The sequence below is a fragment of the Pristiophorus japonicus genome, chromosome 3 (assembly GCF_044704955.1).
Source record: "Pristiophorus japonicus isolate sPriJap1 chromosome 3, sPriJap1.hap1, whole genome shotgun sequence".
Taxonomy (NCBI): domain Eukaryota; kingdom Metazoa; phylum Chordata; class Chondrichthyes; family Pristiophoridae; genus Pristiophorus; species Pristiophorus japonicus.
In genome coordinates, this window is record NC_091979.1 from 136,322,307 (window position 1) to 136,337,038 (window position 14,732).

A 14,732-nucleotide genomic window follows, 5' to 3' on the forward strand; every position below is an offset into this window, starting at 1 on the left:
CAAGATTGCGGTATGGACCCCGCCTTCCACGTGACCGGTAAGTTGGCCAATTTTTTTTGTGTGAGCGAAACCTCCCCTTCAGGCATTGATTCTATGTCTGTGAGTTCAGGAGAGTCCGTGAGTTCGGGAGTCCGTGAGTTCGGGAGTCCAAGAGTTCCAGAGTCCGTGAGTTCGGGAGTCCGAGAGTTCGGGAGTCCGTGAGTTCGGGAGAGTCCGAGAGTTCGGCAGTCCGTGAGTTAGGGATTCCGAGAGTTCCAGAGTCCGTGAGTTCGGGAGTCCGAAAGTTCGGGAGTCCGTGAGTTCGGGAGAGTCCGAGAGTTCGGGAGTCCGTGAGTTCGGGAGAGTCCGAGAGTTCGGGAGTCCGTGAGTTCGGGAGTCCGAGAGTTCCAGAGTCCGTGAGTTCGGGAGTCCGAGAGTTCGGGAGTCCGTGAGTTCTGGAGAGTCCGAGAGTTCGGGAGTCCGTGAGTTAGGGATTCCGAGAGTTCCAGAGTCCGTGAGTTCGGGAGTCCGAGAGTTCGGGAGTCCGTGAGTTCGGGAGAGTCCGAGAGTTCGGGAATCCGTGAGTTCGGGAGAGTCCGAGAGTTCGGGAGTCCGTGAGTTTGGGAGTCCGAGAGTTCGGGAGTCCGTGAGTTCGGGAGAGTCCGAGAGTTCGGGAGTCCGTGAGTTCGGGAGTCCGAGAGTTCGGGAGTCCGTGAGTTCGGGAGTCCAAGAGTTCGGGAGTCCGTGAGTTCGGGAGTCCGTGAGTTCGGGAGAGTCCGAGAGTTCGGGAGTCCGTGAGTTCGGGAGAGTCCGAGAGTTCGGGAGTCCGTGAGTTCGGGAGTCCGTGAGTTCGGGAGTCCGAGAGTTCGGGAGTCCGTGAGTTCGGGAGTCCGGGAGTTTGGGAGAGTCTGAGAGTTCGGGAGATCGGGAGCGGCCCCGACCTCGGTGAGTTCGGGAGTTCAGGAGTCCGAGGAGCAGGAGGGCCAGAGGTAGGCGAGGAGTTCACTTCTGGCGAGGATCTCACAGCCCTTATCCGGGCTGGTAAGTGGTTGGCTGTTTGATTGGTAAGTATCTCTCTTTTTTCTCTTTTTCTTTTTAATTCGATTTTAAATGAGATAAGTCTAATTAGAGGGATAGCAAGGAACCTCAGTCCTGTGGCGTGCACATCCTGTGGCATGTGGGAAGTCCTGGTCGCTTTGCACGGCCTAGACAACCATGTGTGCAGGAGGTGTCTCCAGCTTCAACTACTCGAGCTCTGTGTTTCGGAGCTTGAGCAGCTGCTGGAGTCAATACGGTGCATCTGCGAGGCTGAGAGTTACGTGGATAGCACATTTCAGGAGGTGGTCACCCTGCAGCTTAAAAGCTAGCAGGCAGAGGGGAAGTGGGTGAACACCAGACGGAGGAAGAACGCTAGACAGTTAGTTCAGGAGTCCCCCCATGAGTCCATTTCGCTTTCAAACCGATATTCTCTTCTGAGCACCGGTGAGGGTGATGCTGCCTCTGTGGAGTACAGCCAGAGCGAAGGCCAAGGGACCACGGGTGGCTCAGCTACACAAGGCGGAGGGACGAAGAATAAGAGAGCTGTAGTGATAGGGGATTCTATAGTTAGGGTAACAGAGAGGCGTTTCTGTGACCGTAGACGTGACTCCAGAATGGTGTGCTGCCTCCCTGGTGCCAGGGTCAAAGATGTCACAGAGCAGACTTAGGGCATTATTGGGGGAGAGGATAAACAGCTAGAGGTCGTGGTCTATATCGGGACCAACGACATAGGCAGAAAGAGGGATGAGGTCCTACAGGCAGAATTTAGGGAGCTAGGAAGAAAATTAAAGGGTAGGACCTTAAAGTTAGTAATCTCCGGGTAACTACCGATGCCACGTGCAAATGAATACAAGAATAGAAGGATAGAAAGGATGAACGCATGGCTGGAGAGTTGGTGTAGGAGGGAGGGCTTTAAATTCCTGAGGCATTGGGACCGCTTCTGGGGGAGATGGGACTTGTACAAACCGGACGGGTTGCACCTCAACAGCGCTGGGACCAATATCCTCGTGGGGAGTTTTGCTCGAACTGTTGGGGAGAGTTTAAACTAGCTTGACAGTGGGATGGAAACCTGAGAACAAATTCAATGGGGAAGGAAGTAAAGCTGAAACTGAATAGCAAGAATTTAGAAAGCGAATCTGTAAGACAGAGGAAACAAGGGTCAGTAAGTAGTAATCAAGATAGTCTTCCTGTGCTAAATGGTATATACTTTAATGTAAGGAGTATAGCGAATAAGGCGGATGAGCTAAGAGCACAGGTAATCACTTGGGAGTATGACATTATAGCCATTACCGAGACATGGCTGAAAGAGGGGCAGGTTTGGCAATTCAATATTCTTGGTTACAGGATTTTTAGACAGGGGAGGGGGTTAAAAATGGACTGGAGTTTGCGGTATTGATTAAAGAAACTATTACAGCGGTGAGGAGGGATGATATGTTAGAGGGGTCATCAAATGAGGCCATATGGGTTGAATTGAAAAATAAAAAAGGGGCAATCACACTGCTGGGCATGTATTATAGACCTCCAAACATTGGGAGGAAGATAGAGGAGCAAATATGTAGGCAAATTGCTGTGAAGTCCAAAAGCCATAGGGCAGTAATAGTAGGGGATTTTAACTATCCTAATATTGATTGGAACAAATATAGTGTGAAGGGTATAGAGGGTGCAGAATTCTTAAAATGCATTCAAGAGAACTTTTTTAGTCAGTATGTAACAAGCTCAACATGAGAGGGGGCGGTTTTGGATTTAGTTTTGGGGAATGAAGCTGGGCAGGTGGAAGGGGTATTAATGGGAGAGCACTTGTGTGCCAATGACCATTATTCAGTCAGATTCCAGTTAGTTATGGATAAGGACAAGGATAGACCGAGAATAAAAGTCCCAAATTGGGGAAAAGGTAACTTTACTAAGTTGAGGAGTGATTTGGCCACATTGGGCTGGAAACAGCTACTTGTGGGTAAATCAGTGTCGGAGACATTCAAGGAGGAGATCCAGAAGGCTCAGGCTAAACATGTGCCCTTAAAGAAAAAGGGTAGTAATAACAATTCTAGAGTCCCCTGGATGTCTAGGTACTTTCAGGGGAGGATAAAGAAAAAAAGGCAAGCTTATGCAGCCATGATCTTATTGAATGGTGGTGCAGGCTCGAAGGGCCAAATGGCCTACTCCTGCACCTATTTTCTATGTTTCTATGTTTCTTATGTCATATACCGACAGCTGAATACTATAGGCTAGACTTTCCACTTTTGTGCAGATCATCCAAAAATGGGCATTATTTCCGGTGTGGGCGGTAAATATGGGTTTTCAGATCACTGGATTATTGGCCATTTTCAAACCCCCTAGTTTCCATATTATAAAATGGGCATTACCACAAGCGATCTGAAATGGGCGTTAGCGTTAAATCTCTCTGACCTTCTGCTGTAAAGTGTCACCGTCCTTAGCAACGGCATGGCAACGCTCGTTTCCCTTGTTTCAGGAGGTCAGGGAGTCATCATTTCATGCGCAGAAGAGGAGACAGCGAGAGGGAGCAGAGAAGAAATGAAGGCGTGTGTGGGTGCTTGTTTGGCTGCTTTGGGAGGTAGGAGGGAGAATTACAACCTTAATACAAAATTGTGAGAAAAAAGTTAGCTGTTACCAGCCAGATATTTTCTCTAATTTGGTGCCTATAGTGGAGGGAGTGGATTAGGTGACACAGCACGCTGTGGAGACTGATGCTGGCGAGAGCAGTGATACAGTGGGAGAGGAATTGGATGACGTGAGCGAGGAGGTTCTCGGATGAGGCAAATGCCTCCCTTATGCCGGAGGTCAAGACACACTGGGGTGATTTGACACAGGGAGGACGTGGGAAGCTCACCCCAAAGGCCTACCAGAAGATATGGGCTGAGATAGCAGAGGTGGTCTCGTCAGCGACCAACGAGGTGCGTGAGGGCAACCAATGCCGCAAGAGATGGAACGGCCTTGTCGGATCCGCCAGAATAAGTATAACATTTATTTGCATGTTCTTATATATTTATATAATTTGATTTCTAAGTGTCAGCAGTGATTAAAATCAAATGTGAGGTCTTTCACTTTTACCCGGGAATGTTGTATTCAAAGCCTGTGTTCATAGTGTACGTCTTCAGATAAAGAATGATAATTATCATAATAATCATGATTACATCTGTTGCTTGTCTGTTGTATCAGTTTCTGTGACCGTACCTAGCAATGATATTACGCAATGATCTCATGCCATGTCATCCTGTTGGTACCTTTTACAGAAGAAGGTTTCAAGGAATAGGGCCGAGCAGAGGCGAACAGGTGGGGGGCCACCAGTCATCATTGACATCACCGATATATAACATGGAAGGGATGGCGGAGCCCTGGAGGTGATAGCCAGGAACACAGGTGACAGAGGCCTCCCAGTGGTCCCGGAGCATGGCACTGCACCCCAAAGTGCCGCACCCTATTGCCAACGACACATGCGAGACCGAAGCAACATCTTGCTACTGGATCGGAGAAGGTTCCCACCTTGGGTCCCCCCACTCCCATATCCGTGCCTTTATCCCCCCCCAATGAGGCACCGCCTGAGGAGCTCCTCGGCCCGGCGGCGTGGAGTCAGGAGGGGAAGGGGTAGAGGTGGGGAGAAGGGGGGGAGAAGGAAAGTGAGGTACATGTCGGCAGGTGATGGCTTCGTTATATCTCCATCTCGGTGTATGAAATTTGTTGTGAGGTATGGTGTGAGGGGGGAGAGAGCCACCCTGTTGGTTTGCATTTGTGTTCTGTGTTGCTGGAAATGTTGACCATTTGATTGATGTCAATTTTATAAAATATATTGTGGGGTGTTTTTGACAGTTATACTTATGATTTCAGACAAATGGTCGGATTAAATGTTTCTTATTTAACATAACCTCGTTGCGCATTGTCTCAGATAGCTGCACTGTTCCTTAACATGAAAGGGTATAATTAAACTTAACTTGAATCAACTTAAACTTTAACTGGCACCAAGGTGATGCCCACCATTGATGTCTGAGCTGCACACACAGCAGTGTGTCAGCTTTGTCAATAACAGCAACATTCTTTCCGGCAAAGCGCTCATTTATGAGCTGCTGACGTAAGAGTCTTGCAGCTATGTAGCCACCACGGGCTCATTCCTGTGGTCTGGAGGGGGGCGTGGGTATGGTTGCACAGTCAGCCAGATTATCTGGCCCGAGTCCAGCGTCCACCTCCTCGTCCTCCTCTTCCTCTCTCTCCTGAGGTGGACCGTCAGTCCCTTCATGCAATTCCTGCCCCCTCCTGATAGCCAAGTTGTGCAGCATGGAGCACACGACCACGAATTGAGCTACCTAATCAGGGTTGTATTGTAGCTCCCCTCCCGAGTGCTCCAGGCATCTAATGCGCTGCTTAAGCACACCAATGGTTTTCTGGACCACATTGCGTGTGGCTCTGTGGCTCTCGTTGTATCGTTTCTCGGCTTCGGTGTGGGTGTCATGCAGGGGGATCATCAGCCAGGTGGCGAAGCCATATCGTTTGTCACCAAGCATCCAGTATTGACCTTGTGGCTGACTGGTAAACATGTCAGATACGGCGCTCTCATGCAGGATGTGAGCCTCATCGATGCTGTCTGGAAATTTGGCATTCACTGCGATAATTATCTGCTTGTAGTCGACAATGAGTTGGACTTTCAGGGAGTGAAATCCTTTTCGGTTGCGAAAAACCTCTGCGTCCTGAAAAGGTGCCCGCATGACGATGTGCGTACATGCACCTTGGGGAAGTTAGCAATTCGGTAGAATCCTAGGGGCGCTAACAGGAGGTGCAAACAACCCGAATTTTTCCCCCATAGTATTTACAGCACAAAAACAAGTCATTCGGCGCAACAGGTCGATACCGGTTTTAATGCTCCACATGAGCCTCCTCCCACCTTACTTCTTCTAACCCTATCATCATTTCCTTCTATTCCTTTCCCCGTAATGTAATTATCTAGCCTCCACTTAAATGCATCTATACTAGTCGCCTCAACTCCTCCATGAGGTAGAAAGTTCCACATTCTAACCATTCTCTGAGTAAAGAAGTTTCTCCTGAATTCCTTATTGGACTTAATGGTGACAATCTTATATTTATGGTCCCTAGTTTTGAACTCCCCCCACAAGTGGAAACAACTTCTCTACATCTACCCTATCAAACCACGTCATAATTTCAAAGACCTCTATCAGGTTACCTCTCAGCCTTCTCTTATCTACAGAAAAGAGCACCAGCTTGTTCAGTCTTTCCTGATAGTTGTAAACTTTCAGTTCTGTTATCGTCCTCGTAAATGTTTTTCGCACCTTCTCCAGAACCTCCATATCATTTTTATAATATGGAGACTGGAACTGAACACAGTACTCTAAGTGTGGTCCAACCAAAGTTCTATACAAGTTTAACATAAATTCTGTGCTTTTGAATTCTATTCCTCTGGAAATGGACCCTAGTGCTTTGTCTTGGGAAAATGCTGGAGTACATTATTAAGGAAGTAGTAGCGGGACATTTGGAAAAGCAAAATTCAATTAAGCAGGTTCAGCATGGTTTTATGAAAAGGAACTAGTGGGGTGCCACAGGGATCAGTGCTGGAGCCTCAACTATTTACAATCTATTTTAATGACTTGGAAAAAGGGACCAAGTGTAATGTTGCCAAGTTTGTTGATGTTACAAAAATGAGTGGGAAAGCAAATTGTGAGGACAAAAAAATCTGCAAAGGGATATCGACAGGCTAAGTGAGTGGGCAAAAATTTGGCAGATTGAGTATAATGTGAGAAAATATGAGGTTATCCACTTTGGCAGAAAAAATGGAAAAGCAAATTAGAATTTAAATGGAGAAACATTGCAAAGTGCCGCAGTACAGAGGGACCTGGGGGTGCTTGTGCATGAAACACAAAAAGTGAGTATGCAGGTACAGTAAATAATCAGGAAGGCAAATGGAATGTTGGCTTTTTTTTGCAAGGATGATAGAGTATAAAAGCAGATAAGTCCTGCTACAACTATACAGGGTATTGGTGAGGCCATACCTGGAGTACTGCATACAGTCTTGGTCTCCGTATTTAAGGAAGGATATACTTGCATTGGAGGCTCACTAGGTTGATTCCGGAGATGAGGGGGCTGACTTATGAAGGTAGGTTGAGTAGGTTGGGCCTATACTCATTGGAGTTCAGAAGAATGAGAGGTGATCTTATTGAAACATATAAAATAATGAGGGGGCTAGACAAGGTGGATGCAGAGAGGATATTTCCACTCATGGGGGAAACTAAAACTAGGGGACATTGTCTCAGTATAAGGGGCCACCCATTTAAAACTGAGATGAGGAGGAATTTCTTCTCTCAGAGGGTTGTAAATCTATGGCATTCTCTGCTCCAGAGGGCAATGGAGGCTGGGTCATTGAATATATTTAAGGCAGAGATAGACAGACTTTTGAGTGATAAGGGAGTAAAGGGTTGTGGGGAGCGGGCAGGGAAGTGGAGCCGAGCAAATGATCACATCAACCATGATCTTATTAAATGGCAGAGCAGGCTTGAGGGGCCAGGTGGCCTACTCCTGCTCCTATTTCGTATGTTCTTATGTTTCCATTTGTATTGCTCCTTTTAATGATATGTGTACCTTTATCCCTAGATCCCTTTGCTCCTCTACCATATTTAGACTTATTTTTCAAGGAGTAAGCAGCACCCTTACTTCTCTGCACCACCTCACACTTATCTATATTGAAATTAATTTTCCATTTACATGCACATTCTGCAGGTTTGTTATTGTCTTTTACTTTGTTAGAGTCTTCCTCAGTATTAACTATACCCGACCCCCAAATACCCCCCACACACCAAATTTGGTGTTTAGATGCTTCATTGGGTAAGTTCAATAATTAAATTAATAAATGATGCTGGTTGAAAATATATAGAAAGCACAAAATATGCACATTAGTACAAAATACAAAGATTTAAATAAATCTTAGTTATTTGGAATATTGTTTTAATGAGAACAGGCCAAAAACTGTGACAATTACCAAAGGAGCCATCAGCAGTTTGTTCAGATATTTCTGGAGCACTATACTGATGAAAAGTATTAACTACTATTTCCTACATTACAACTACTTCATTGGCTATAAAGCGCTTTGGGTCGTCCCGAAGTCTTGAAAGGCGCTATATAAATGCAAATCTTCCCTTTTCTTTTTATTTCGCACATGTCAAATATAGCTCACATGGACAGTGAAATTAACTTTGAAAACCTTGTAATAATAACTATACAATTGAATTCTAAGTGTAAAGTATTGCACCAGCGTGTGTTGGTTAGTCCACTATACTGTTATTATATTTCAAAAAACCCAAAGATGATGGATTGTGGTAACTTGTAACCCGCTGCCTTTTTCTTGCCGTTCTGTGTTATGCTCGGTTAAAAGTATGGGACAGTGGGAAAGCCGGCTCTTGAGATCTTTACTTGGAGTTGATTTTTTTCCGGCTGCACAGTACGTGCACCAGTGTCCTACTGCTCTAACTTTTCTCCTTGTGTGCTTGCAGACCGTACTTCCATCAGCACTGCCTTAGGGAGTTCACTGTTAAAGCACGTCCAACAGCGTTCCACCCAAAATTCCTGGCCAAAGGCTTTACATATTTCAGAACACTTCGCGCGATCAGTGACCCACTCATACTGATTCGCTGCGCAAGTTTGATCGCAACGAGGATCCAAAGTCAGCAACGATTTCCCCACACAGTCCTTACCTGGTGCACGGACAGTCGCGCCGCAGTCCACAACGAGTAGGAGCGCAGTCACTGTCAGCAGACTGAAGAACATGATGGAGTTGAGAATGGGGCTGCGGTGGGGATGGTCGCTATCACCTCGCTATCACTCAGGATGGCCGAGATTGCTGGAAGTCGGCGCCGATCTGCGCTTCTCTTGTTCGGTTCTTGCTCTCGAAGTTTTCTGAAGTAAGGTCCCACCTACTTCCGGCTGCTGGATGACTCCACACTGTGAAGCAGGACTCCTGCCCCTTCTGTGTCCAAACAAAAGCCAGAAAGTTATCACATCCTGTGATACATACAGTAATCATTACAGGCGAAGGTGACACCAAGACATGTCATCGGTTCGTGTACGTTATTACTGGTCGACAAAGAACAGCTCAAATGAAGTGTGAAAGTTTCCGTAATAGCAGTAATTTTTCTTGAGAAATCACCACACACGCAACATGTTTTTCTTGCTTAGCATTTGGATACAGCTGCACTCGAAAGGATTTTTGAAATTATGCAACATCCATGCTAGTGCAAATATATCAACTAAACTGACAAGGAGATTTCTGTTTTGAATAGGTTTTGAATTCCTCCAAAATAGATTATTTGGATATGTGACATGAGCATCAACTTCTGATGGTAAAAGTATCAGCGGTATGGGGGAAGGGATATGGATTGCTACATTTTTATTTAAATGACTGCTGTAGACTTGAACTGTGATCCTCTTTTGACTCATCATCATTGGCAGTTCCTCGGAATCGAGGAAGACTTCCTTTCGCTTTAAAAATGAATCCTTAGGTGGTTGAACAGTCCAATACGAGAACCACAGTCCCTGTCACAGGTGGGACAGATAGTCGTTGAGGGAAAGGAGGGTGGGACAGGTTTGCCGCACGCTCTTTCCGCTGCCTGCGCTTGATTTCTGCATGCTCTCGGCGATGAGACTTGAGGTGCTCAGCGCCCTCCCAGATGCACTTCCTCCACTCAGGGCAGTCTTTAGCCAGGGACTCCCAGGTGGCGGTGGGGATGTTGCACTTTATGAAGGAGGCTTTGAGGGTGTCCTTGTAACGTTTCCTCTGCCCACCTTTGGCTCACTTGCCGTGAAGGAGTTTTGAATAGAGCGCTGGTCTGGGTGCCTCATGTCTGGCATGCGAACGATGTGGTTTGCCCAGCGGAGCTGATCAAGTGTGGTCAACTACACTATCAAACACCCCATACATTGGGTATGGAAGTTTTCAAATATCCTTAGTGTTGCCCTTGAGTGCTTCACCACTGAGCAAGTGTGACCTGTGATTAATGAATGACATGGATGCATTTCATGTGAATTTATTTTTGCACAGCACTAAACTGCCCATCTCTGTCATTTGCATGTATGGGCTTAGTCTTGATATTTGTAAATTTATTGCCAAAGATACAGATCATGAGCAAGTGTGAGTCACTCATCATCATAGGCGGTCCCTCGAAATCAAGGAAGACTTGCTTCCACTCTAAAGGTGAGTTCTTAGGTGACTGAACAGTCCAATGCGGGAATTACATTCTCTGTCACAGGTGGGACAGACAGTGGTTGAAGGAAAGGGTGGATGGGAAGACTGATTTGCCACACGCTGCCTGCGCTTGCTTTCTGCATGCTCTCGGCGACGAGACTTGAGGTGCTCAGCGCCCTCACAGATGCTCTTCCTCCACTTAGGGCGGCGTCATGTATGTACTTTTAGGATCACTAGCCACTAGATGGCGTCACTGTTGGAGGCCATTGCGCTGCATACACGAGTGTGCAGCTCAAGTATAAAAGGCCAGTCATTTTGTATATTAGTCACTTTGGGCCTTAATAAAGTAGAGCTAAGGTCAGGCTAACAGTTATTGCATACACAACATTTGGCAACGAGGCAACAAGAACCTTTGCATGCACAATTGGATTGTTGGAGCGATTTGTGGAAGGAGAACATTGGGCAGACTTTGTGAGCTGTTTGAGCCAGTTCTTTGTTGCCAACAAAATGGAGGAGGTCAGCAACGCAGATCAGCACCGGGTGGTGTTCCTCACGATTTGTGTTCCAAAAATTGATGGTCTGATAAAGAATCTACTCCTGCCTGTGAGTCCAACAGAGAAGATGTATGATGAATTGTGTACACTGGTACAGGACCACCTTAAGCCAGACAAAGGCATCATAGAAACATAGAAACATAGAAAATAGGTGCAGGAGTAGGCCATTCGGCCCTTCTAGCCTGCACCGCCATTCAATGAGTTCATGGCTGAACATTCAACTTCAGTACCCCATTCCTGCTTTCTCGCCATACCCCTTGATCCCCCTAGCAGTAAGGACCTCATCTAACTCCTTTTTGAATATATCTCGAGATACAGATTTTACATGCACGTTCGTTCAGAGGGCCAGAATGCGGCGAAATTCGTTGCCGACCTGAGACGTCTAGCGGGACCGTGCAAGTTCGGGGTTGTGTTGGCAGACATGCTGTGGGACTTCTTTGTAATTGGCATCAACCACGTGGTGATCCTGCGTAAACTACTGGCGGTGGAGACGTTGGACTTGAACAGGGCCATCACGATCGCTCAGTCATGCATGACGACGGATAGAAGTCTAAAGCAGATATCAGTGAAAAATCAAAATTCGGCAAGTACTGTAAATATGATTGATTCAGCGTTCGGCAGAGCGGTGCATGGCAGGGCCTACCCGACTGCGTACGCAAAACCTGTGGCTGCCCAAAGTCCGCCAGTGGGACTGCATCCGATTTCTCCATGTTGGCGTTGTGGGGGAAATTACCAGCACCAGCAGTGCCGATTTAAGCAATATAGTTGCAAAGGCTGTCTGAGAATGAGGCATCTCCAGCGTAAATGTCTGCAGATGAGCAACCGTGCTGTGACACACCATGTGGAGGATGATGGTCAGACTAGCGCGGATCCAGATATGCAATTTGAGATACCAGAGGAGGAGGTGTATGAACTGTACTCGTTCCTAACTAAGAGCAAACCGATAATCAACGTGAAATTTAATGGGGTGCCGGTATCGATGGAACTGGACACGGGGGCGAGTCAATCGATAATGAGCCAGAGGGCATTCAACAAGCTGTGGGATACTAAGGCTGTGAGACCCAGGCTGAGTCCAGTCAATGCCAAGTTGCGCACGTACAACAAAGAACTCATAACTGTGATTGGCAGTGCCACAATTAAAGTGTCGCATGACAGTGCAGTTCACGAGTTACCGCTATGGATTGTCCCAGGCAATGGCCCAACGCTGTTTGGCAGGAACTGGCTTGAAAAAATCAGATGCGATTGGAACAACATCAGGTGTTGTTGTCGGAGAAAGATACATGTGCCCAACTACTGAGCAAGTTCCCCTCGCTGTTCGAACCAGGCATTGGCAACTTCACGGGAGCCAAGGTGCAGATCCACGTCGACTCGGATGCAAGACCCATCCATCATAAAGCTCGGGCAGTTCCATATATGATGAGGGAGAAGGTCGAAATCGAACTGAATAGACTCCAGCATGAAGGGATCACATCATCGGTTGAATTTAATGAATGGGCCAGCCCCATTGTTCCTGTGCTGAAAAGTGATGGCACAGTCAGAATCTGTCGAGACTACAAGGCTACGATCAACAGGGTTTCGAAACAGGATCAGTACCCGTTACCGAAGGCTGATGATTTGTTTGCAATGCAAGCCAGGGGGAAGTCGTTCACCAAACTGGACTTGACATCAGCTTACATGACACAGGAGCTGGTCGCGACGTCGAAGAGACTTACGTGCAGTAACACGCATAAAGGACTGTTAATTTATTACAGGTGCCCTTTTGGAATTCGCTCGACTGCAACAATATTTCAGAGGGACATGGAGAGTCTACTGAAGTCCGTTCTCAGAACCGTCGTATTCCAAGGTGACATCCTGATCACAGGTCGTGACTCCAAGGAACATCTGAACAACCTGGAAGAGATCCTACATCGTCTGGACAAAGTGGGACTCAGACTGAAACGCTCAAATTGCATCTTCATGGCACCAGTCAAATTCCCGGGGAGGAAAATTGCTGCTGACAGCATCATACCCCATGGGCGCGAAAACCAAGGCCATCAAAAATGCACCCAAGCCACAGAATGTGACGGGGCTGCATTCGTTCCTGGGTCTACTCAACTGCTTCGGTAACTTCTTACCTAACTTGAGCACCTTATTAGAACCACTGCACATGCTGCTAAGAAAAGGCGACAACTGGGTGTGGGGTGCTTTTGCGAAAGCCACCAATTTGCTTTGCTCTAACAAACTGCTGGTACATTATGACCCATGTAAATGTTTCGTATTGGCCTGTGATGCTTCGTCATTTGGAATTGGTTTCTAATGAGTCGGGTAAACTTCAACCAGTCGCGTATGCTTCAAAAAGTTTATCTAAAGCGGAAAGAGCTCACAGCATAGAAACATAGAAACATAGAAAATAGGTGCAGGAGCCGGCCATTCAGCCCTTCTAGCCTGCACCGCCATTCAATGAGTTCATGGCTGAACATGAAACTTCAGTACCCCCTTCCTGCTTTCTCGCCATAACCCTTGATCCCCCGAGTAGTAAGGACTTCATCTAACTCCCTTTTGAATATATTTAGTGAATTGGCCTCAACTACTTTCTGTGGTAGAGAATTCCACAGGTTCACCACTCTCTGGGTGAAGAAGTTTCTCCTCACCTTGGTCCTAAATGGCTTATCCCTTATCCTCAGGCTGTGACCCCTGGTTCTGGACTTCCCCAACATTGGGAACATTCTTCCTGCATCTAACCTGTCTAAACCCGTCAGAATTTAAAACGTTTCCATGAGGTCCCCTCTCATTCTTCTGAACTCCAGTGAATACAAGCCCAGTTGATCCAGTCTTTCTTGATAGGTCAGTCCCGCCATCCCGGGAATCAGTCTGGTGAATCTTCGCTGCACTCCCTCAATAGCAAGAATGTCCTTCCTCAAGTTAGGAGACCAAAACTGTACACAATACTCCAGGTGTGGCCTCACCAAGGCCCTGTACAATTGTAGCAACACCTCCCTGCCCCTGTATTCAAATCCCCTCGCTATGAAGGCCAACATGCCATTTGCTTTCTTAACCGCCTGCTGTACCTGCATGCTAACCTTCAATGACTGATGTACCATGACACCCAGGTCTCGTTGCACCTTCCCTTTTCCTAATCTGTCACCATTCAGATAATAGTCTGTCTCTCTGTTTCTACCACCAAAGTGGATAACCTCACATTTATCCACAATATACTTCATCTGCCATGCATTTGCCCACTCACCTAACCTATCCAAGTCACTCTGCAGCCTCACAGCATCCTCCTCACAGCTCACACTGCCACCCAACTTAGTGTCATCTGCAAATTTGGAGATACTGCATTTAATCCCCTTGTCTAAATCATTAATGTACAATGTAAACAGCTGGCGCCCCAGCACAGAACCTTGCGGCACCCCACTAGTCACTGCCTGCCATTCTGAAAAGTACCCGTTTACCCCTACTCTTTGCTTCCTGTCTGACAACCAGTTCTCAATCCACGTCAGCACACTACCTCCAATCCCATGTGCTTTAACTTTGCACATTAATCTCTTGTGTGGGACCTTGTCGAAAGTCTTCTGAAAGTCCAAATATACCACATCAACTGGTTCTCCTTTGTCCACTTTACTGGAAACATCCTCAAAAAATTCCAGAAGATTTGTCAAGCATGATTTCCCTTTCACAAATCCATGCTGACTTGGACCTATCATGTCACCATTTTCCAGATGCACTGCTATGACATCCTTAATAATTGATTCCATCATTTTACCCACTACTGAGGTCAGGCTGACCGGTCTATAATTCCCTGTTTTCTCTCTCCCTCCTTTTTTAAAAAGTGGGGTTACATTGGCTACCCTCCACTCCATAGGAATTGATCCAGAGTCAATGGAATGTTGGAAAATGACTGTCAATACATCCGCTATTTCCAAGGCCACCTCCTTAAGTACTCTGGGCTGCAGTCCATCAGGCCCTGGGGGTTTATCGGCCTTCAATCC

General features: G+C 46.8%; 1 protein-coding gene across 1 annotated transcript in view; it reads right to left on the minus strand.

Annotated features, from left to right (window-relative positions):
• The window catches only part of LOC139258775 (carboxypeptidase inhibitor SmCI-like), an 89,639-nt gene extending 80,692 nt beyond the window's left edge, over positions 1-8,947 (minus strand). Inside the window, exon 1 of the mRNA XM_070874815.1 lies at positions 8,721-8,947. Coding sequence (XP_070730916.1) covers positions 8,721-8,793 — 73 coding nt within the window. The 5' untranslated portion in view covers positions 8,794-8,947. The remainder of the gene's footprint in view (positions 1-8,720) is intronic.
• Positions 8,948-14,732: the final 5,785 nt, after the last annotated feature.